This window comes from Leuresthes tenuis, unplaced genomic scaffold (genome assembly GCF_036924035.1).
Source record: "Leuresthes tenuis unplaced genomic scaffold, fLeuTen1.0.hap1 SCAF_14, whole genome shotgun sequence".
NCBI classification, from domain to species: Eukaryota; Metazoa; Chordata; class Actinopteri; order Atheriniformes; family Atherinopsidae; genus Leuresthes; species Leuresthes tenuis.
Genome location: NW_027325368.1, coordinates 15,611,025 through 15,633,749, shown reverse-complemented (window position 1 = coordinate 15,633,749; position 22,725 = coordinate 15,611,025). Strand labels below are relative to the sequence as shown.

Sequence of the window (22,725 nt, the reverse complement as noted above, 5' to 3'; positions counted from 1 at the left end):
GTCACAACAGTATCTGGGACTCTCATCTTTCATCTCATCAGTCTGTTTTACAGGTGAGTGTTGGCCTCAGTGCTGCCCCCTTTGGTGATTTAAAGAAAAACATCAGACACACCTGTCAGCACTGAACATTGTATGACAGTAACAGCTAACTTTGTCATAGAAGGGGAAAAAGTAATTAAATGCAAGGATGACATTAAAAAATTAGAATATGCCAGACATTTTCAAAAGGATTCTGCACTATGTACAAGTAACAGTCCACCATGCACACAGACATTGACAACTCACCCAGATAGTTGGAATGATATTTCATGAAGGCTTTAGTGCATCCCATGCAGGACAATGCTAGACCAGGTGGAAACTAATCTCCTGCTTCCATGTCGGTGAAAACCAAACTGTCACTAATTGTGAGCAGTGGGAGTGAGAAGAACAGCAGGATTCTGTTTGGGGTTGAGCGCAGCAGTAAATTCAGATAACCCACCCCCTCATTCAAGGTCCAACTGAACAGCTTTTCGTGGTTGCCCTGTCAATATCAGGACACTTGAACCCAGATGAGAAACTTCGGTTTAACTGAGGCAATGATCAAACATCAACTCAAGTACAATAGTTGAGAGTTGTGACTGGAAAGCTGAGCAGAGGTGGACAATAATAAAAGACATAAATCATCCCTGAAGAACCTGGGCTATTTAGAACTACTGATGTAAATGCGTCAAGAAAAGCCATGGAAAAACCACTGATCACGGTTCTTCTTATCCTGTTTGCTGTGATGCTGATGGTGACCGAGGGAAAAAATGTAAGATTGATTTTCTTTTAGTGTTTGAAGCGTTGTAGAAAGAGGTCGTTGAAGCTGATCTAATTCTGCCAGCACTGTTGTAGTTTCCTTTCTTTTTAAATTTCTGCCTTCGTTTTACACTATGCACACATGGGAGTAAACATGTTTGTTTGTTTTTGTTTCTTTTATATTATCTACACATACTGGATTGGCTGTTGAGCTGTGCTGATTATGTGCCAGTTAGTAATTGTTGTTTTATCAAATCAAATGCATTTCTTGTCTGCTGTTTTATCACGACAGCTTCAATACTAACACTCAATATTATCCTATGACCACATGTCAGCAATGTCAGTAAAATTATTATGAGTTATAAGTGCTTGTGCTTTTTAGCGTAACGTTGCCTATCCTCTTGTTTTCTAAGGTCATCTAATTCACTGTGTTGGTAGAACAGCATCATCCTTTCATTTGTGATTTCATGCCATCTTTGCTTTGATACACAGTTCTGTGGTCAGTTTGTAAGCTAAGCATCCATGCTTCTCTGACACATCCTGTATCCTGTAGAAATGTGGGATGTTTTTGCAGTCTGTTTGCTTTTTACTTCAGTGTGCACAATACTTATACTTAATGATAATCTATGGAGAGGGAAATCTGAGAGATAAATTTGAGAAGTCACTCAGGTCTTCATTTTCATGTTACAGCTGAGCTGCTTATGTTAACAGGGATTGTGTAATTATAGATTACATTTCTATACTTAATGATTGCTTGATGTGAATAAGGAGGTCGAATTCATTGCAGTGAAAAGGCCACAGTGTTAAATAAGCTAGTGATATGGAATGACAAACCACTGTTCTTCTTTAGCAGTGCACTCCACAGTGCAAAGTTTAAATAAAAAATGCGATTCATATGGAACAACTTCATTATATTTTAGCTAATAGCCCATAGCTGACCCATTATTTAGTCCACAGACAACCCACAGTGCAGCTAACTGTTTTCTTCATTATTAATGCTCCACCTTGTCAGTCAGTAAACTCCAACAAGCTGCTTCCTCAACTGAAAAGCAGGAACATTTACAGCTTTGAGATTAAAGCCCATTTTATTGAACAAAGAAGCATCCAGAACAATCGATAGAATGTAGGCCAATTGATTCAATAGCTTCCCAAAAGTAATCTCTAAGAAACCTTTCTCTCTCTCTGGTATGGATGTACATAATGTATGTGAAAGTCACAGATGATGGTGCAGGTTGGTTCACACAAGTCAAGACCATCGATGTAGCAGTACTCACAAAATTCAGGGGAAACAATTCCTTTTGGTTAAATTCACCTGCTTTGGTAATCTGTGGCTGCAATACGACAAGTACTTGATAGAAAATTAAATACACCTACAGTGATTGATACTAGGAATTACGGTTTACTTTTAAAGAGGACCTATACAGGAGAACAATTCATAACTGACTAACTCGGCATTGTTATTCATTTGTTTCATGTTTCACATGATATGCTTCCCTTTTCATTCTTAGTGTGTGTGTAGTGGAAAATCAAGGTGCCACTGCAGAGGAGTGAAAGGCAGCAGGGTGAGTGCAAAATGTATTTTTAAGTGAGGTTTGCATTTTGTCCTTGTGCATGCGGGTGTTCTCTATGAGTACTACAACTTCTTCCCACCATCCAAAAACATGCAAGTTAGGTTAATTGGTGATTCTAAACTAACCTTAGGAGAGAATGTGAGCGTATGCAGTTGTTTTTCTGGTTTGTCTCTGTGTGGCCCCGTGATGGACTGGTGACCTATCCAGGGTTTACCTCACCTCTCTCAGACGACCCTCAATTGGATTGAGCGGTTACAGAAAATGCATGGAAAAAGCTTTGCATATACATAAAACATGCAGGTTGGAATGAGTTAACATCAAATAAATGAACGTGTCCGTTTGTGTGTGCTGTTATACTTAAACGCAACAAACAAATTAATTTCACCTTCATGTAGTGATTCTTCAAGTTATTATTTTGACATTGACTTTATCTAGTGAAAAATCGATATAAAGAAACAAGCAGAAAATATGTTCAGACAATATGATATAACTTCCAAAGGTACAATTAAGTCTTAAAAGAAGTTGCATGTTTTTCATATTTCTAAAATTTGCAAAAGATTTATTTGTAGAAAGAGTTGGGAACATACTAATAAATATCTTAACTGTCATAAGCAAAATTGCAAAACTCATCTAATTATGCATGCAGCAGTATATAATAATCATTGGTAAAATCTGAATTTGAATCTGTATTTTTTGTGGTCAACCTCATTCTTTCTTTCTCTCTTACAAACAAATACACCACATTTACTTGAAGGGAGAAAAAGGTTTTCCAGGATATCCAGGTCCTCCAGGACCATTGGGCCATCCAGGATCCATGGGTCATGCTGGTCCGATGGGACCAAAGGTAGAGTTTAAGCCTAGCTTTGACGATTGTTTCCCATTTTCTCTCTATGTCTTAAGGTCTAAATCTGAATCCCTTGGTTTCAAATCCTGCAGACACAGTGATGAATTACACCAGCCTCTGTTCTTGGTACTTTTACCTACACATCTCAAAGGATCACCAAGATTAATTATGGGTTGCATTCTTTGACAGGGCAACACTGGGTCTGACGGGCCCGTGGGACGGAAAGGAGATCCGGTAACGTAACAATAATCTCCAAGCATGTATCTGTTGGGTTTTCACTCTATAAAACACCAGCATGCATTTAATTTCCGTCTTTCTTTCTTTTTTTTGGTCTATCATTACAGGGGCCAGAGGGCAGAGGGGGATTTGCTGGGTCTCATGGCTTACCTGTAAGTTCCCTCCTGTTTCTATACTGTACATATATCACCATCTGTATTATGGGTTTGTAGGCTCCTAAGGAGCAAATTTTTAACTTCAACTAATACTTTCTGATAGGGTATCCCAGGCTTACAGGGGCCTCCAGGACCCCCAGGGAGCCCAGGCTGCAATGGAACAGATGTAAAGTAATATTACATTTTAATCGTGACATCTATGATTGTTTGTGCAGAACTTTTTACCTATTTTATTTTCTGTATTTATGCTTGAAAATGTTTGTTAAACTTCAACCACTGAAATTAGGGACATGTTGGACCTCCTGGTGTTCTCGGCGCCCCTGGTTTTGATGGACAGCCTGTAAGAAACTCAAATATAGAATTCTGAATTGCTACACTTTTAATCAACTTGACCACAAGAAATATATAACTTTTTTTCTATCTTTGTTTTTTACTTTTTAGGGTCCACCAGGTCTGCCTGGACCCAAGGTAATAAAGTGTATAATATGCTACCCTTAGGCCCTTTTTCAAAAGGCTTTTGTATTTCGGACAGTTGAAACTGCAGAATCACTAAGGAATGATTATCTTTTAAGAGGTATGGTAGGAAGATCCTGATGTTCAATAATAAAAAAAAGAAAATAGCCTGATGCTGCACAAACAGTTACCCTTACTGTTTCCTCAAACTCCCTGAGCTCATTTTGTACCTTTTTCATGTGAGACCAATAACTTGTTTGAAGATTCTTCTTTGTTTTTCTTTTAATCTCTAAAGTTGTGTTAATTCTCAAAGCTAATCAACAGGGCAGAAACTGCTGACAGCAGTTAATGTTGTTTTGAACTTTTACACTGTCTTCTAGATACCATCAAAAAGTCAGGTTTCTTATGTTTTTGATTCTTGATGACAGTTGCAGGTTTTACATTCAAACTGTGCATCTGTAGAATCTGCAGTCCATGTAGGCCAAATCACATTTGTGGACCAACAATTTGCATTTACTTGTCTGCTTGTGTACATTTCATGTGATGGTGGCAGGGTGTTAGAGCCCATTGAATAACTGTATATATATATATATATATATATATATATATATATTTATCTATGAATAATTTCATAACAATAAGGCAATAAGACAAAATGCCAATGATCACAAAGAGGTACAGGTGAAAAGCACACACAAAAGCTGCACTTGACAATCGTTATCACTTAACACTCCACCATAAAACAGATCTTTGTCCACTTTCACTTCTGTGCTTTCCACACTAGTATTAGAGCAAAGGTAAAGCATCAGCAATAACATCTACACAATCAAGGTCAGATTATTCCACATATTTCTGTGAGAGCAGTCAAATGGAGGTTGAATGCCATAAGATTTGAATGTGCTTTTGCAAAGCTCTATGCAGATAGCCCGAAGAAGTATGTATATAAGCTTTAAATGACTGCCCTCACCACCTCCCAGCTTTTACTCTATTATGCCTCTGGGAAATAAGCAGTGGACGCTCTGACTGGCCTTGTTTAAAATACAAAATGCAATTAAATTAAATGTGAAACACATTTTTGAGCCATTGTAAATGCACCAAGTGCAGGATTGAAAAAAAAAAATCAAACAAAACTAAAAAGACGAGTGATGACATGCACAAAACTTGCATCTGTTTTACAGGGTGACTCCCTTCATTCAAACTCAGGACCACCTGGGCCACCAGGGAGAGATGGAAACCAAGTAACTTTTTAAGTCATATTGGCACTAATAAAGTCTGGTTCATGCAATGCGTTTTTATAGGAAAAACATACTTCCATAAACTAGAGATGAAAAAATTCTAAAGTAGGAATTTCTACAAACGTTGTGCAACTTTTCCTTTATCTTCAGGGATATCCAGGTTCCCCCGGACAGCATGGGCGAATAGGGGACCCCGGACCAAGGGGATCTGCAGTGAGTAAAGTCTTCATTTTAGTTCCTTTGACAAAAATGTAATGTTATGCTTGATATTACTGTTTGTATTTCAGGGGTTACAAGGTCGCCCAGGGGTAATGGGATCTAAGGTAAGGAGTGTGACTTTGTACTTATCTATTTTTCATATGCATGCTCAAGGTTGACCACTTATTTCTGATAATGTGTCTCAAATTCACACCTGCAGGGCCTTTGTTTGGTCGAACTCCCTGGTTATCAGTATTCACACCACCTGGGGAAGACTAAGCACTTCCATTTGTTTAAGCTCCTTTTGTTGGCTTGCTGTAGTGTTGATTTAACAGCATTAACATTGTGTGACCATTAACATGCTGTGCCATCTCCTAGTTGCTTTTGAAACATACAATAATAGCAATCAGGGAAGGGGCACTAAAGGTGTTTTGTGGTACGCAAATATGTTAAATCTGACTGTTTGTTCAAACAAGTTATAAAATCCATCCTGCAGGGCCAAGAAGGCCGGAGTGGTGTCCTAGGATCTCAAGGACAGAAGGTAATTTTAGGTTATGTTTAGTTAAAGAGTATTTTTATGTGATAAAATGATTTGATCTTCACTGAGATGTTCTTGATTTGCTTGACACAGGGGACACAAGGCCGACCAGGCCCACCTGGGCTACCGGGCAGAATTAAGGAGTTTTTCTCTGAGAGTCTGGTGTTAAAGGTGATGTCATTGTAAAGAAATTAAACATTTTTTTCAGAGTGGTGTTTCCTGTTGGTATAAGATAACAAGGCAATATTGCTGTAATGGCAAAGGCCTATTTGAGACATTGCAGGTGCAGTGGAGGAAACACAACACTCACAACACTAGCAGTTTCACACGTTAAAATTAAATATCACCCCAGTGGTATCTCACCTCAACAGCTGGACATGTTCCAACTTTTGTGGTGGCTGATTGAACAGCAGGTTTTCTCACAACCTCCATCTTACTGAGGTTTAAAATGGTGCCAGTAGCAGAGGCAACAGAGGGAGCTTTAGAAAGAGAGGTAGATGAAAAACAATGAAGACAAACTTAACTGAAGCTTTAACTGAATGCTTCCTGTTCATCTGATAATGATTTAGTTATCTCTTGTGACTTATATGGAGTAGAGTAATACACCTTTAATACTGAATAATAGCTGGTGTTGCAGATGTATTCTTGGATATGGTTACACAAGTTTGCAGTGATTCAGTTCCATGTTACTATCTTTATTGTGTTTGTGGTATATAAGCCTTGTGGAATTTTAAGCCGATTTCACATGTTATTTCACCTTTTCTCCCAAAAGGTCTAATACTGTTATCTGCAGATGAAAGGATCAGGAGCTATTTCAGAGACGATCACCTGATTCATTGAAAACTGACATATTAGACTTAGTAACTAGTCTAGAGGACATTTAATCAGCTGCTCTAAAAAGAAAGAAAAAGAGATGTAATGTACTCAGTGTAAACAAAAGAACAACGAAGGTATAATAATTTAACAGAATGTCACTGAAAAGCAAACTTGAGTTATTCTTTAACAGTATACACTATTTTCACAGATGACCAGACAGCATTGTTGTTATTGTAAGCAATGACCTGAGGCCTATGTTTCAGAGTGTAAAGGGAGAAAAAGGAAATGTAGGAGAAAAAGGCTGCAATGGCGAACCAGTAAGTTCCTCTTTAAGATCCACACAACAGTCTCTGACCTAGAAACTGCACTTTGGGAAACATTTCCAGGCTTCGAAAGGAACGTACTTTTCCAATTCTTGTCTTTATGTCAATCTTTCGCCAGGGGGACCCTGGTTATGGCTCTGAAACAAAAGGAACAAAGGGAGATGTAGGAAACCAGGGCCCAGAGGTAAGACACAACATCACCCTTCTTTCATTCATTCCTGTCATCTAGTGGTGCATTGAAAATATTCTTTTATCTGTCTGTTGCACTGTATAGCTCCCAATAAACAAACATTTCCGCTCATTTTGCATTGACAATCCACAGTTCCACTGTAGATAAAGAATAAAAGATGATCAGCAGAGGGCAGTGGTGCAGCATTAAGCTCAACATTCAGTTCTGTCCAATCCAAATTAAATCACACATTATTATAGCCACACCCCTGAAGCTCATGCTTTTGGACCAAAACTTTGACAACAACTACTCTGAAAAAACTATAGGTGCTGAGCTTCAGTGCACCTACAGAAGCAGCTGTAGCCTGAATCCACACACAAGAATGCATGCGGCATCGTAATGCTTGAGAGAGCCTTTAAGAGGGCCCTAACACCTATGATCAGTCTAATTTATCTCTCTGTGAAAGTTCTAAAATTAATTTGAAGAAATCTGATCATCAAAGACACCTAAGAAGAAAAGCTGATGTAATTGAGCCCCATTCAACTGAAATAAAATATCCCTCAAACCAGATCCGATCTTTTCTGAGGATTTCTAAAGTTTCTAAAGTTGATATTAGGCTGTGCTTGACGCAAATATGAAATATGTGTAAATCTCTGTTACCATGATGTGGCCCAACCAAAAATAACTTGAAAAACAGAGTAAAAAAATGCACGAAAGGTCATGGTAAACAATATAAACACAATCTAGTAAATTATTGTTATCTTTACAGGGAAAGCCAGGGAAGGATGGTGACCCAGGACAACCTGGACATATGGTAATCTACTACTGAGAGCATGTTGTGTGCAAAGTCATCATAATGTTACCTACAAGTCTGTGTGGGTGTGTTTACTTATTCATACAACTTTTGAATTCAATATAATGTTGTTTAGGGAGGGCCTGGACCCAGAGGTGATCCAGGATATACGGGGTCACCAGGAGTGATGGTCAGTCTTCATTCATTCAATCAATCAATGAATCTAAATATATATCTATCTATCTATGTATCTATCTATGTATCTATGTATCTATCTATCTATCTATCTATCTATCTATCTATCTATCTATCTATCTATCTATCTATCTATCTATCTATCTATCTATCTATCTATCTATCTATCTATCTATCTATCTATCTATCTATCTATCTATCTATCCATCTATCTAGAAATAGCAGAACATGATCCTTTACTGGGTTGATTGTCTGGATTACTTGTTCATTTTTAGGGTGAAAGGGGAAGTAGGGGTCCACTTGGTCCACCTGGAGATGTAAGTTTGTCTTAATATTCTGTTTTATAATCATTCATAAGTTTTTTGCATATCTGCAGGGTTACGTAAGCCAGCTAAATGAGAGATTCAGTTATCCAAAATAGTTTGTTAGTCTTTGCAAACTGTCAGTGATACACTGAATTATGTAGTTTTAGTTATTTAACAGTAGATTAGCCCAGGTAATGTTTTTTTGTTGTTGTTGTTGTTTTGTGGGGGTTTTTTTCCCCCCAAAATATAACTTTTCTTTTTCTTATTGCAAAATACTTTGCTAAAATTAATTAAACAATGAATGAATTTGTAGAAAGGTCATTTGAGGCTTTGGACGTGAGAAAACAATAATTGAAATTCAAGAATAAATTTAACTTCTAACCTGTGGAGGGAAGCCAGTACATGAGCTGTATGATACTTATTGGTCCCTCTCTAGCAGCGTCATGATGAACCATGTTCATTGTTTACAGATATTTAGACTTGAGCCACAGAAAGGTCACATCGGAGATCCCGGTCTTCCTGGCATTCCTGGGCCACGAGGTAGATGAATGGGACACACTATGATAAAAAAAAATTAAGTAAAATGTGTGAGTTGATTGGCAGATCAGTACAGCAAAGATTAAGGTCTGTGACTAACACGAATGATGTGACTAGCTATGTTATAAGAATGATCGTTAGAACTTTGTAAAACAAACCCATTTTGCTTGTTTTTCTGCAGAATGATTGCTCACATCATATGTTATTGTTTTGTTAGGTCTTATGGGACTTCCTGGTCCTGCTGGACCTCCAGGTATGCAGAAAAGAGGCTAAAAAACACCAATCTTTCTTTCTGCGTATTTATCACCCACATGTATATATATTTATATCATAGCCCTTTTTGCTTTGTTTAGGCCATGATTCTGGGATTGATGTGCCAGGCCCCCATGGTACTCCTGGTCGTCCAGGCCCCAAAGGTGACCCTGGAGAGCCCGGGGGTAGTTACACAGGGTCACCAGGTCCAGATGGGGATTCTGGTGATCCAGGGCTTCATGGGGATCCAGGCCCACCTGGTCTCCCTGAAGATAGAAGTAGGTGATAATGTTGGTCTTCAAAAATGTTTAGTTATCTATCACTTTCACTTTAAGAAAATGCCATGATTAGTATAAGCCATTAAACTAAAAGCCATAATTTTTAGGTTATATCAGTCTTTGATATATATATACATATTTTTTACTGTAAGGTTCTACTATCTTATAGCAAACTTAAGGGGCAGCAGCAGGTATAAAAGACAAGAGTGAACCTCGGCCTTTTTAACTCTGATAGTAATATGTTAAAAGGGGTTGGTAACCCCCATGAGAGCACCTGTGCTGTTTTATTGCTACATCTTTATAGTCATGTCGTGGAACATATTCCAGCCAGGATTCAAACCAGGAACCCTCTTGTTGTGAGGCGACAGTGCTAACCACTGTATAGCCCATGTTGAGCATTATAATCTAAATTTAATTTGTTCTCGTTTCAGACAAATGCGTCTGAAACACATTTAATGCGACCTTTTCTTGTTATCATTTTGCCTGTGCCTGTGTTGAGCAGCATTTCTACTTTTCCATGATCAAAGACTTTGGGGACTTCTGAAGTTCTGGGACACACCAGCTTAACTTACTGTAGAATGACTCATTCACTACACATACCTGAGCTGAGTTTATGCAAGACCGAGCTCCCATCAGAGACACAAAGTCATTCTGACACAACAGTGTCAATGAAAAAGGCGTGGTGTAGGGTCTAAATGTGGTAATGTTGTGAAACTGCAAAGGAAACTAATTCACTTTGCTGCTGTGTTGCTCATAGCTAACAGGACTACAAAGGGTCTCCCTGGGACAAAGGGAGTGAAGGGTTTTCCTGGACCAAGGGGATATGACGGACCTTTTGGAAAGAAAGGTTGGAAATTTGTGTAAATTATAAACTGATAAATACTATCTAATTAGTTTTACATTTGTATCACCTACTTGTACTAGTAAAATATGATGTGCTTTTATTACTAACAGCGGTTTATGCAATCCTTTAAAATCTCCAAAGAGCATAAAATAGCATTGTGTAATGAAAAGCAACTAATAAAATTCCTCCCACATTTATGCCCTGTCCAGGAGAGAAGGGGGAGACTTGTTATGGGTGTACTGGATTAGGATTTACTGGACCTCCAGGTCCCCGTGGTCCACCTGGCCATCCTGGTACATTGTTCATCTCAGACACACAAATTCGACTCAAAAAAACTCATTCAAATGGGCTTTTACTGTATTATTGGAGAGCATAAAAAAGTGTAAACATTTAATATAGACATGTTTCTGCTGTCACTCAGGCACTAATCAAGGAGCGGGAGAAAAAGGTGATCCAGGCCTCTCAGGACCTAAAGGTTTACCTGGACAACCAGTAAGACGGTGTATTTATTGACAAAAGTATTCCTCCTTATTCTTATTTTCATTTATGTATTGTTATTCATTCATGATAAACACTTGAAAAAAACTCTAAAGGGTCTCAGTGGAGCAAAAGGATTGCCAGGGTTTCCAGGACAGAAGGGAGACTCATATTCCTACGATTCCCCTGGGTTGAAGGGGGGGGGAGGAGACCCAGGACAGCCTGGCAGTCCCGGTGCCAATGGCTTGCCCGGGCCTCCTGGATTACCAGGTCGCAAAGGCAGTCAAGGGCCTCCCGGGGATTCGGTAAACACATTTCTTACATTATTTAATTTCAATGTGTCTTTTTACCTAAATGAGTCACATTTGACTCTTCTGTGCTTTTGAATTCTCAGATATTCACAAAATCTATGTCAGAAAGTGATCATGTCTGTTTTCTAGGATCGCTTTTCTTGTGCAGACGGAGATCGTGGATTGCCAGGTCCACTGGGGCTTCCAGGCAAACCAGGACCATTTGGCTACCCTGGCCCAATCAGATATGGACCTGCTGGACGTCAAGGCATTAAAGGAGTTATTGGGGTATCTGGGCTGCCTGGACAGCCTGGAATTCCAGGTGAAGAAATACAAAGTCTGACAGCAGACACTAATATAACAAGACAGAAGTAGACAGATTGACAGGTATTTCTTTCACCGTCCTTCATTGGTAGGCCAGAAAGGAGAACCTGGTCGATATTACATTACAGGACTTCCAGGACCACCTGGATTCAAAGGTGTGCCTGGCTCATTAGGAAGCCCAGGTGAGCATTGGTGGATGGATGGATTGTCCTCGAATTACCATATGAGAGAGGATGTTACATTCTTTTATACTTTCCATCAAACATCCAGGTTATCAGGGGGCTGCAGGTACTCCGGGATTACTAGGTTTTCCAGGACAAAAGGGAGAAAAAGGACAACTGTCTTCTCCCGGAAGCTCGGGACTCCCAGGACAAAAAGGTACTCCACTGAGGCTAAACAAAGCATGGACATTTTTTTGAGAAAAAAAAATCCCTTTATACATGTTGAAATTCTTCTTAATGGGCCATTCACATTTGTATCACTGTGGGTGTTCTTCAGGTGAGAAGGGGCTGCCAGGTGCCCAAAGCCCTCCAGGTTGGGGTTTTCCTGGGAAGTCAGGTCCACAAGGTCCTCCTGGTCCTCCAGGACAGAAGGTCAGAGGCACAAACAGAACTTTCTGCATAGACAGTTGACTATACTGGCACATTGTTAAATATTGTAAAGCACTTTGCTCAGCATATTGTTAAAAAAACTAGAAAGTACACTTCTTTGTGGTGGAGAGAGAAGATCTATCAAAAAGGAACAGTTCAACATTTCAGGGAAAAAGGCTTGTTTTTCTTATGCAGAGAAACAAATGACAGGATTAATGTCTCTCTCTGTAAAGTAAATATTTAGCTGCAGTCAGCAGAATTGGCTTAAGCCTCTCTCTGTTAGTAACAAAATCTGACAACCGGAACTTCCAAAGCTCTGTAATTCTCCTGAGTCTTCTCATTATTGTGAGGTTGCCTGGTAACCATATGAATACAGAGAGTGTGTTTGCATGGCTATTAGAATGCACAGTTTTGATCATATTCTGGATGACGTTTACATAAGACATAAGAAATGTACTGTTATTACAGTATCCAGGTCTGTTACATAAAGTGAATAAAACCCTGCTTCTTCCAACCACAGATCTTCAAAGAAAATTAATTACAAAAGTGATAAAGATCACAAATGAGAATTACTTGAATTTCTTGTGCTGACCACCTGTCCATTCTTATGAAAATGATATTCCAGGAACACTTTCAAGGAACTTCAAAGTGTTCCTGGAATATCCTGAGTGAATATTATTGAGTGAATATTGTCACTAGACACAAATATTCACTCAGGAAGACCAAAAGTCAAAGGTCAACAATGTGATATCAAAAAAACTATAAGAATTGTCTACCTTGTATCATTCATTCATTCAGCACTATCACTAATGACAATATTAGAACACTTTTATTATAAATTACACTAATCTTGCATGCCTATAAACTAATACATAGTGTAAATACATATACTGTTTGTTTTTTTCCAAATTCCTTTCTTAGGGTGAAAGCGGCCTCGGAAATCCTGGCAGTCCAGGCCCCCCTGGGCTTCCAGGTGAAGATGGTTCTCTGGGGGCAGCTGGTGATCCTGGAATCACTGGCTATTCAGGGAACCCAGGACCAACTGGAGAACCTGGGTCTCTAGGAGAAAAGGGTACTTATATAGCAATTATCAAACTGAAGCAACAAAAAACACCAACCGTTAAAGTTCCTGATATGTACATTCATATTCTGTCTGTTTTCTATATTATGGTTCATGTAGGAAGGAAAGGTTCTGTGGGCCCTCCAGGGCCCAATGGCAAGGATTCATGTTTGCCAGTACCAGAGGGACCACCAGGACCAGTTGGTTATCCAGGACTTACAGGTCTGTTTATGCATTTGCCAGACACTTTTATGCAAAGCAACTTACCCTCATAAGGTGTAAGATAGGCAGGTAGCGTACTGGAGGTAGGGGTCAGGATTCAAACCAGGTCACCTACATGAAAGGCAGCAATCTTAACGCTACACTACAATCTTAAGTTCTTTGATGTTCTAAATGTCAGTTTTTAAAAGGACGATGTGTGTAGAAGGTGACAGGTTTCAATAGCTAATGCTCTCTCTACAACTCCAAATTTTCCTCTTCTCCCCACTTTCATTTTGTTATGTTTCCATGTCTTCCTTCTCCCAGGACCAAATGGCTTGCCTGGTGAAAAGGGAAATGTAGGTTTATCTGGGTTCGGTCAGCCTGGCTGTCTTGGTAAACCTGGTCTTCCTGGATTATCAGTGCCAGGTTCACATGGGCGTCCTGGTCAAAAAGGAATTAAAGGACAAAATGGCCTGCTTGGTCTGCCAGGTATTGCATTATTTCAATTTTTTAAGTGGGTAGACACTTTCTTGTAACAAATCTGATCTGAAAATCTGTGAAAAAGCAGGCAACATCGAAAGAAAACCTTTGAAACACCTTCAGACGGGAGAACTATTACTTACTTACAATTTCTGTTATATAGTAAATCCAGGCAAGTTTTTTTTTTTTTTCTTATGTCAAGAAAATCGATAACTGTGCTGCTTTATCGCTAAAGTCCTCGGTAGAATGACAGATCCTTCTCAGCTGAAAAAGAAATAACCAAAATGGAGATGCTTTTTAAGGGACAGTAAGATGAAAGCTTGTGACACATTTTGTTTTAGCACTTGATTCATGATATGCTATTTCATATTTCGGACGTCTTCAGTGTTGTTCTACATTGTTGAAAATAGCCAAAAAAGGACAAATCTATAAGTAGGTGCGGTCAGATTTTTTTTACCGGTACTGTACATATGTTAAAGCTTGTCTCTGAACCTTCCACTTGGGCTTTGTTAGGATTGAGAGGAGATCCTGGACCTGATGGAAAGGTGGGACAAGGACCAAAGGGATTGTTGGGGGTTGTAGGACCACCTGGTCAATTAGGTAACACACATATATGCAAATTGTGACTTTTATGTACCAAGCAGACATATTTAACATCAAACAAAACATAAGAAAGTTACAAAATGTCAAGTCAGATCAAAAACAATGTAAGTCTTAACCTCACTGTTGATGGCAATTCTTTGAAGATGTATGTATGGTTCTCAGCTGGGATGAAATTAAAACCCTTATGACGGTTTGCAGGTGATCTTGGCCCGGCAGGAGCTAAAGGTGTCCGAGGTTTCCCAGGCAGCTTTGGTGACACTGGCTTCAGAGGTCCTCCAGGGCCCACATCATCACCACCTGGCCCACCAGGGGATCCAGGGCAGCCAGGTGCAATTCATAGTGAACTCTTTTTTGGAAACTGTGATTTCACAGCTGTCTACTTTGAGATTAAGATATAACATAGAATATAATCATGGTTTTAAAGATGTTATTCATTATGTTATAATTCAAGATGGTATTACGCTAACTGTATTCTGTCAGGTCAGCCTGGTGTACAGGGTCCAAATGGTGAACCTGGAAGTGTTGGCTCAAAGGGACGGAAAGGAAAAGATGGACCATCAGCGTGTCGTGGAAAAAGCGGTTTGAAATTCTTACTAGTTAGTTTTTCAATATTTTGTCTACTAAATCTCTTTCATGATATGCTCTAAACTGCAATGTGCGTAGGGCCCCCTGGAGAACCGGGTATTGATGCACCAGTGCACTCACGTGGTACTCGAGGACCTCCTGGAGCCCCAGGAGACTCATGTCACAGAGGTCCTCCAGGTAAGACCCATTCTTTACCTCTGGGCCTTAATCCCTTATAGAGAAGATTTTGTACAAATTTTGTACAAATCAATGTCTAAAGTTAAAACTCTTCTCAATGTAAAAATTAATCATTTTCTTAAATGTCTTCTGATATTTGACCATCACTGTGCAGAATTTTGCACATTCATGAAAACTGGCCATCCCTGGAAACAGCTTGAAAAATGTATATACTTAAAGATCAGGATGCCATCGAATAAGAGTCTACATTCGCATGATTTTACGCTTTACTTTATAAAGTGATGTTGGCAACACATAAAAGGTAGAACTCAAACATGCAGACGCAGTGCAGCACCCAGGCAACTATTATGTAGCTTGCAGATACAAGAGTATCTTGCAATATTCATAAAGGATGTGTTTGGGATTGAAGGACCTAAAAGAAATTTTTTTCATGTCAAAGGTTTAGTATTTTCTGAATACTACCCCAACTAAAACAGATTAAGATTAGTGAAGCAGAGCACAAGATTCCAGCACTTACAACGGAGACTCAGTGACCCCTTCCATGCCCCCTTAGTTTTACTGAATTAGAGATAAAGACACACATAACAACCAACAGGCAGCGTAGCCTATTTTCTTGCATTTTAATACGGCTAAGGAGGATCTTTCACATGCAGTAATGGTTATTTCCTTTATGTAATCTTGCCAAAAAATACAATAGTTGGTTGTGTTAACCCCTACCAGGGCCCAAAGGAATAAAAGGAGACCTAGGAATCCCTGGGAGACCGGGAGCAGATGGTGTCCCAGGTCAAACTGGTTGCAAAGGAGCTCCTGGAGAACCAGGCTTTGGATATAGACCACCTGGACCAATAGGACAAAAGGTGGTGATCACGAGATATGTCTGAGTAATGCTTCAGGGCCTTGTCCCATCTGGCAAAACATTAAAATGAACATGAATTCAACACCATGAGGTATTTGTTAACAAAAATGTATTTATTGATAATTTCTTAATTGTTCTTTGTTTGTTCAACCTTCGGTCCTTAGGGCGAACCAGGATCAAACAGTACTATTGTGCTAACAGGTCAAAAAGGAGAACCTGGCATTGAAGGGCCTATAGGTCTGCCAGGAAACCATGGAGCCAAAGGAAACCCAGGACCTACCGGAAAAAATGGTGAATAATACTTGTTGTTCTATCTCAGAAGTTGTTATGGATTTTATGTTTTCTCTAAAAATGTTTTGTAACTTTACCTCACCACCCAACTTCTGTCCGTACCCTAATGTTCAAGGTTCCCAAGGCAATCAAGGCTTGAAAGGCTCAGATGGTCCACCGGGAGTTAAAGGCCGACCAGGACCAAATGGACTGCCAGGCAGAGTCCTTCAATTTTCTAATCAATAAGGATACCACAACATTCTTTCCCCAAATCAGTAAAAAAAATATATATTTACTGTCTACGATCTGTTGGCTTCAGGTAGCCCAGGCCCGGCAGGTAAGAGTGGTGACTCTGGTCCTAAAGGCAACCAGGGCCAGGATGGGATCCCTGGGCCACCAGGACAGAAAGGGGACATCGGTAGGACAAAAAGTCTTGTGAAATGTTTGTCCTGTAGTTGACTGCAGTAAAAGCTCACCTATTATACTGTATCTCTTCTCTGAAGTCATAATAGGAGGAGAGCCAGGGAAACTTGGTGATAGAGGTCAGCAGGGTGAGTGACCGGTCAAAAGATTCAAGTTACCTTTTGATTGTGTACATACAGTACTCAGTTATTTATCTTTTTTTTTTATCTTTTGGATCCAGTGGGTTTTCTTTGCTCTCAAACATTTTTGACATTAGCAAAAGCTTTTCTTGAATTTTGAAGAGGACCGTATGAGTAGTGCTGTTACTGTGATCGTTAAAAAGATGGGGACTGTGACACTAGGTAAATCTTTAAAACTGAAACATTATGTTATGCAAACATAAATCAAATGAAGGCCACTTCCTTCACTGATGCATGTGTAAGTGTGGTATACTATTAGCTATGTCTTGTATTGGATTACAGGGTCATTGCAGTGACTTCTCTGACTCCCAGTTAATGAAATTGTTTCCTCACCATTGATATGTAATAACTGTTTTGGGGGGGGGGTTCCCCCTTTTTTATTACTATAGGTTCTCCTGGAGATACTGGACCTCCTGGCAATTCTACCACAGGAAGTCCAGGACCAATAGGAGACAAAGGACTTCCAGGTCCACCTGGAAACTCTGGCCCAAAAGGACTACCTGGAAGAGAAAGGACATGTGTTCCTGGGCCTAAAGGAGATCGTGGATTACTTGGCAAACTTGGGAGCAAAGGTGAGGATGCGCTGCTGGAGGACTAAAGGATCTCACAATGCCTCATATAAGTCCAAACTGTTCATCCTGCACGTCTTTGAAGAACAAGCTGCTGACATACAGCAACATACTGCACAGCATACAGAGGTGTTTTAGGTCTATATTGATATATTAGAAATTCCTCACACAAACAAGCTACCTGCACATTTGCTTTCCAAGGCCTCTTCGTCATGTGGATGTGTGTATAATTTGGCCTTTGTTCTTTACCTCAGACAGTGGGAACTTTGATGTTAAAATATTAGAGCCCAGTTGTTCTAGTTTGTGACATTGTCTTTACTTTCTTTATCAATCTGCCTGACTTCAATATAGGCGACCCTGGCCCACCTGGCCTTCCAGGCCCCTCAATGCCAGGGTTCAAAGGACAGATGGGGGACTCAGGTCCTTTGGGACTCCCTGGTTGTCTAGGGACCCCAGGAGATCGAGGGCCACCTGTAAGTGATTACACAATTTGCTGTCATGAGGAAGGAGGATTAACGAAGATTCTGATTAATATATTGCATAAATGTATGTACTCAACAAATGAGGTCTAATTACTTTGTCTGCACAGCAAACTAAACATCTTTTGGTTACTGCAGTATAAAGTGCTAAATCTTCAAACTCTCACAGCAGTACTAACAGTCTCATCTTTGACCTCTCATTGTTTCTTTACCCTCTCCAGGGTTCAATATGCAGACCCAGAGACCCAGGACCAAGAGGAGATAGCGGTCCCCCTGGAAACACAGGGCCTCCTGGTAATCTATCATTTCAGATTTAGTCTTATTAGGCTAAAAAGAAATTCCAACCCCAGACAAAGTGTGATCTAACACCACAAGAGGATAACAGTCCACACCAGATTTATGTTCCCATAGTAGAGACAAAACACATGGAACTGAAAACAAAGGAGACAAGGAGAAATAAAATTCATGAGGTTTGATGTTGATGTTTTTCAGCAATTAGTGATTTATGCAATAGGATGTGAGAACAAGCAAATGCTCTTAAATTTTTGCACTGTGTTTTAGGTGAGATAGGAGACCCTGGAAACATCCCAGGTTCATGTGGTCTGCCTGGAAGAAAAGGTTTTCCTGGACCCCCAGGTGTGGCTAGAACCTGTCTTACTAGAATCAATAAATGGTGTATTTCACCACACTGGCACAGAGCACACTACTGGTTTTTTTGTTTTGTTTTTTTTTTAATCCAGACATTTAGGAACAGTAGCTATCAAGCATTAACTTTCTAAATCCTCACTTGCTGTGTATTTACAGGCCCCAAGGGTAATGCTACATTTGGAAAACCGAGAAATGAACCAGGACCCCCTGGGTCTCCTGGTCCTTCTGGCAATCCAGGACCCCCAGGTAGCACTGGACCAACAGGACCAGCAGGACCACCAGGTTAGATTTCTATCTGTCATTGACTGCAAAGCAATTTTAAGATGTTTTCACGTTTTAGCTTGTGTCTCTAAAATTCTACTCAGCAATTAAAAAGATTCAATAAAAATGCCATGGCACTGGCAAACAACTGGAGGCTTATTGTATGTTTTGAGATGTATTCTGTCCACTTGACCGTAAAATTGTAACGAGTTTAACAAGTCCCACAAAATGTTATTTTTCTTTGCACTGCCACTGGACGTGGAACCTTTCTATCTCAGGCAAGCCAGGTGTCAGCCCAGATGGCCCACCTGGATTCAATGGCCAGAAAGGGGGCAAAGGAATAGCAGGCCTGCCAGGTGTGTTCATATGCATGGTTATCTGCTTGAAATGCTCTAATTCAATAAAAGGCCACACTGTAGTGAAACAGTTTGGTGCTGTCAAAATATGTTGAGAAACTCCAGTTAAGTTCAATGTCAAGCTATCTGTGGCAATCTCATTAGCTACATTACATCATGTTAACGTTTTCTGGTCAGTACACACCTCAGTCCAACACAGAGACTTAGAAGTGACAAAAAGTGTAGACACGTCCCCACCTTTTGCCCACATGATATGACCTGATACCTTGTTGTACTATCCAGGTCCAGAGGGCAGACCTGGAAACTCAGGCCACAAAGGTAAGAGAGGCTTGCCTGGAAAAGCTGGTCCTCATCATATTGACAGTTTCCTGATAGCCAGGCATAGTCAGAGCATCCATGTCCCTGACTGCCCCACTGGCACCAGTCTCATCTACTCTGGTTACTCCTTCCTCTTCATCAGTGGGAATGAGAAAGCTCATGGTCAGGACCTTGGTAAGAAGATGGAAACCATCTCATCCAGAAATAATGTTGACCTTATGCATCATATGCAGATGCATCTTTACTGGGGCCCACATAGGACATTTCTCTGATATTTATTGTGGTTTCCCAGGCACCATGGGGAGCTGTCTCCCACGTTTCACCACCAGGCCCTTCCTGTTCTGTGACACGGAGAATACTTGCCGTTATGCATCTTGTCATGACTACTCATACTGGCTGTCAACTGACGAACCAGTGCCTGCCGACATGATTGGTATCACAGCAGACAAGCTGGCCTCCTACATTAGTAGGTGAGACAAGAGTGCGCGCACACACACACACACACACACAAATTTATTGCAGAACACTTCCTAACAAAACATACAACACTGAAGTTCTTTTTATTCAAAAGTGAAAATATATGTTCAGATTGGCTATCATGAGCAGAAAATTTTAATTCTTTTGGATGTCTGTGTGCATTTATGGCTTAGGTGTTCAGTGTGTGAAACCACCTCCAATGTCATAGCCGTCCACAGCCAGACATCTCTGGCACCTGAATGTCCTAAAGACTGGGAATCCTTGTGGACTGGGTACTCATTTGTCATGGTAAGGAAGCAAGTATTTTACTTCCTGAATCCCAAGATATTGTCATATCCCATTTCACATTTTCTTCCTTTACTCTTCAACCAATATAGCAAACTGGTGCTGGGGCAGAAGGATCATCTCAACCCTTGATTTCTCCTGGCTCATGTCTGGAAAATTTTCGCCAGGTGCCCTTTATAGAGTGTCATAGCAAAGGAACATGTAATTACTACCCTGATTCCTACAGCTACTGGTTAGCCTCCCTCAACCCAAACAACATGTTCAGGTAAACTGTTCACTTTTCCGGGTCGCCAGTGGTAGAATTTCTTCATCTTTTGCTTCTTTCACATGATGTCTTCCTGAACTCAATGCTGCTCCTGAGGCTTTCTCACCCTTCCAAGGACTATACATGTTTTCTCAGTCTAAAACTATGTTGGATTCATTCTTTTTAATTGTTGTTACATTTCTAAAATTGTGTGTCTGTGCTTCTTCTCTCATGCAGTAAACCAATTCCCCAGACAGTCAAGGGACCTTCTCTACAAAGTATCATCAGCCGATGTCAAGTCTGCAGAAAACTGCAGCAATATGGCACAGCTCACAGACCATTTTTGAAAATATAAAAAACGTGAGAAATGACACACAGTAGAATTAGCAGTGTGTGTCGGGTGTACTTGCTTTTTAAAATGGTGTGTTCATGCTACAAATCCCTGTTCGTGGCATCTTCGAAAATTAAGATTCTATTATTATCAATAGTCTTTATGCCTTACAGTTGTTGTGTGCTGCGAGTTATTCAAGTGTTTCTGATCCCTCTGACAATTTGGTTAAAATTTTCCATCTGTATTGTCTTCTCTCTTTTTCTTTTTTTTTTCCCATAAAGTGAAAAAAAATACAGGGAAATGATGACAACAAGGAGTTCTTGTCCAAGACAAATCTGACTTGTGATGACGTCTAGGTTAATTAATCTTTAACTGTTATTTCCATGTTAGACCAACATTTCAAGTGCCCTGCCAGGACTGTTGAAGTCCAGTCAGTTAATGATGTCACTAATAATTGAGTCGCCATTAATGACACTCATTTTCCTAAAACAATTAGATGTTGTAAATGTGATCTGTTTGCTATGGAATTGTTATGTTGCTGTATTCTAACACACAAATATTGAGTGATTTGTTCCCTCTCTCTGAAAATAGGCCTGTTAAATGGAGCATTGAAAAGATTTAACTTTATGACTCACACTGCCTGAAACTCTTTCCAATCCTTTTCTAAATGTATTGTTGAGAATAAATGCTGGATGAATATGGTATAAAATGTACAAATCTGACCTCCCATTCACTTGTGATTTCCATGTTACTTTCACTACACTACTCATGCCAAGCACCATCACTAAAGTAATTCCCAAGGAACAGTTGTCCAAAATTGCTAATCCATTATCTGTCAGTGTGATTGACAGATGCAAAAGAGTGCAATGATGCCCTTAAACACCACTGAGTTTAAAATAGAGCTGCTTTTTGGCACGCAGATATTCTTAAGTATTGATTGTGCAGAGTCAGAAATAACAAACAGCCTCTTATGGTTATGTAAGTAACTCAGCCAGCACAAGAGGATGCTGAAGATGAGCTGAACCTCTTCAGAGAATTAAAAAACAGTGACAAACTTTACCATTGACCACACACATCTATATATATATATATATATATATATATATATGTTATCCAATAAGGTCTTGACATGTTGGAGAAAGATTCAGCTTTTTTAAACTCCTATACATGTTAAAGTATTGCTGTAACATGCAAACACTGCCACCTTACATTATACAAACCTTACACGGCCTTGCACAGACAGTTGTCAGAATGGATTGAAACACTCCTGCTGTACAGTGCCGGCCATAGCCTTCTTAACAGGATTATTCCACTCAGTGCTCTTACTAATTGTTTAGGCAGCATGTGTCAGGCTTCCACACATCTATAACTCTATAACTGGGTTAGAGTGACAACTCGTGGAAAAGATTACACACTTCAAGGTTGCCTCCCACGTTAAGGACTCATCCATTTACTTTTCTTCACATGCCTCACATGGTCTGCAGTGATATCTACTAATGTTTTTGAAGGCTGGATTCTTTCATCAAAGAGTACCTTTTTAAAAAAAAATTGCTGAAGAAAAATTAGATCCGATTTGAATATCCTATTAATTCGGACAACTTTTGCATGTAAAGATTTGCTTTCGAGAATGATCCTGAAAAAGAATTTCCAGGTAATAATTTAAGGGGAAAAAATAGACCTGTATTGTCTATGTGCTGTTGTAAAATTATTACTGCCTTGGAA

General features: G+C 39.8%; 1 protein-coding gene across 1 annotated transcript; it reads left to right on the top strand.

Annotated features, from left to right (window-relative positions):
• Positions 1 to 718: 718 nt before the first annotated feature.
• On the top strand, positions 719 to 21,027 carry LOC140268194 (uncharacterized). The gene is made up of 46 exons (XM_072362967.1): positions 719 to 790; positions 2,286 to 2,339; positions 3,103 to 3,192; positions 3,382 to 3,426; positions 3,537 to 3,581; positions 3,688 to 3,750; positions 3,871 to 3,924; positions 4,026 to 4,052; positions 5,423 to 5,485; positions 5,560 to 5,595; positions 7,266 to 7,331; positions 8,086 to 8,130; positions 8,246 to 8,299; positions 8,580 to 8,621; positions 9,101 to 9,149; positions 9,364 to 9,399; positions 9,500 to 9,676; positions 10,434 to 10,523; positions 10,730 to 10,813; positions 10,942 to 11,012; positions 11,114 to 11,302; positions 11,438 to 11,609; positions 11,704 to 11,793; positions 11,882 to 11,989; positions 12,110 to 12,204; positions 13,123 to 13,273; positions 13,382 to 13,483; positions 13,787 to 13,951; positions 14,456 to 14,542; positions 14,744 to 14,872; positions 15,209 to 15,307; positions 16,028 to 16,164; positions 16,328 to 16,454; positions 16,570 to 16,650; positions 16,753 to 16,851; positions 17,425 to 17,607; positions 17,998 to 18,077; positions 18,305 to 18,377; positions 18,645 to 18,719; positions 18,888 to 19,013; positions 19,271 to 19,348; positions 19,631 to 19,840; positions 19,959 to 20,136; positions 20,317 to 20,431; positions 20,521 to 20,693; positions 20,910 to 21,027. Exons 1-46 carry the CDS (start codon positions 719 to 721, stop codon positions 21,025 to 21,027), a joined length of 4,503 nt encoding a protein of 1,500 aa, XP_072219068.1.
• Positions 21,028 to 22,725: the final 1,698 nt, after the last annotated feature.

Bases quoted from the DNA above. Each gene is read 5' to 3' on its own strand.
- LOC140268194 (XM_072362967.1), top strand. From the start codon at position 719: ATGGAAAAACCACTGATCACGGTTCTTCTTATCCTGTTTGCTGTGATG. The intron at 10,524-10,729 runs GTTGGAAATTTG...TGCCCTGTCCAG, and splicing joins CGGACCTTTTGGAAAGAAAG to GAGAGAAGGGGGAGACTTGT. The intron at 11,013-11,113 runs GTAAGACGGTGT...AAAACTCTAAAG, and splicing joins AAGGTTTACCTGGACAACCA to GGTCTCAGTGGAGCAAAAGG.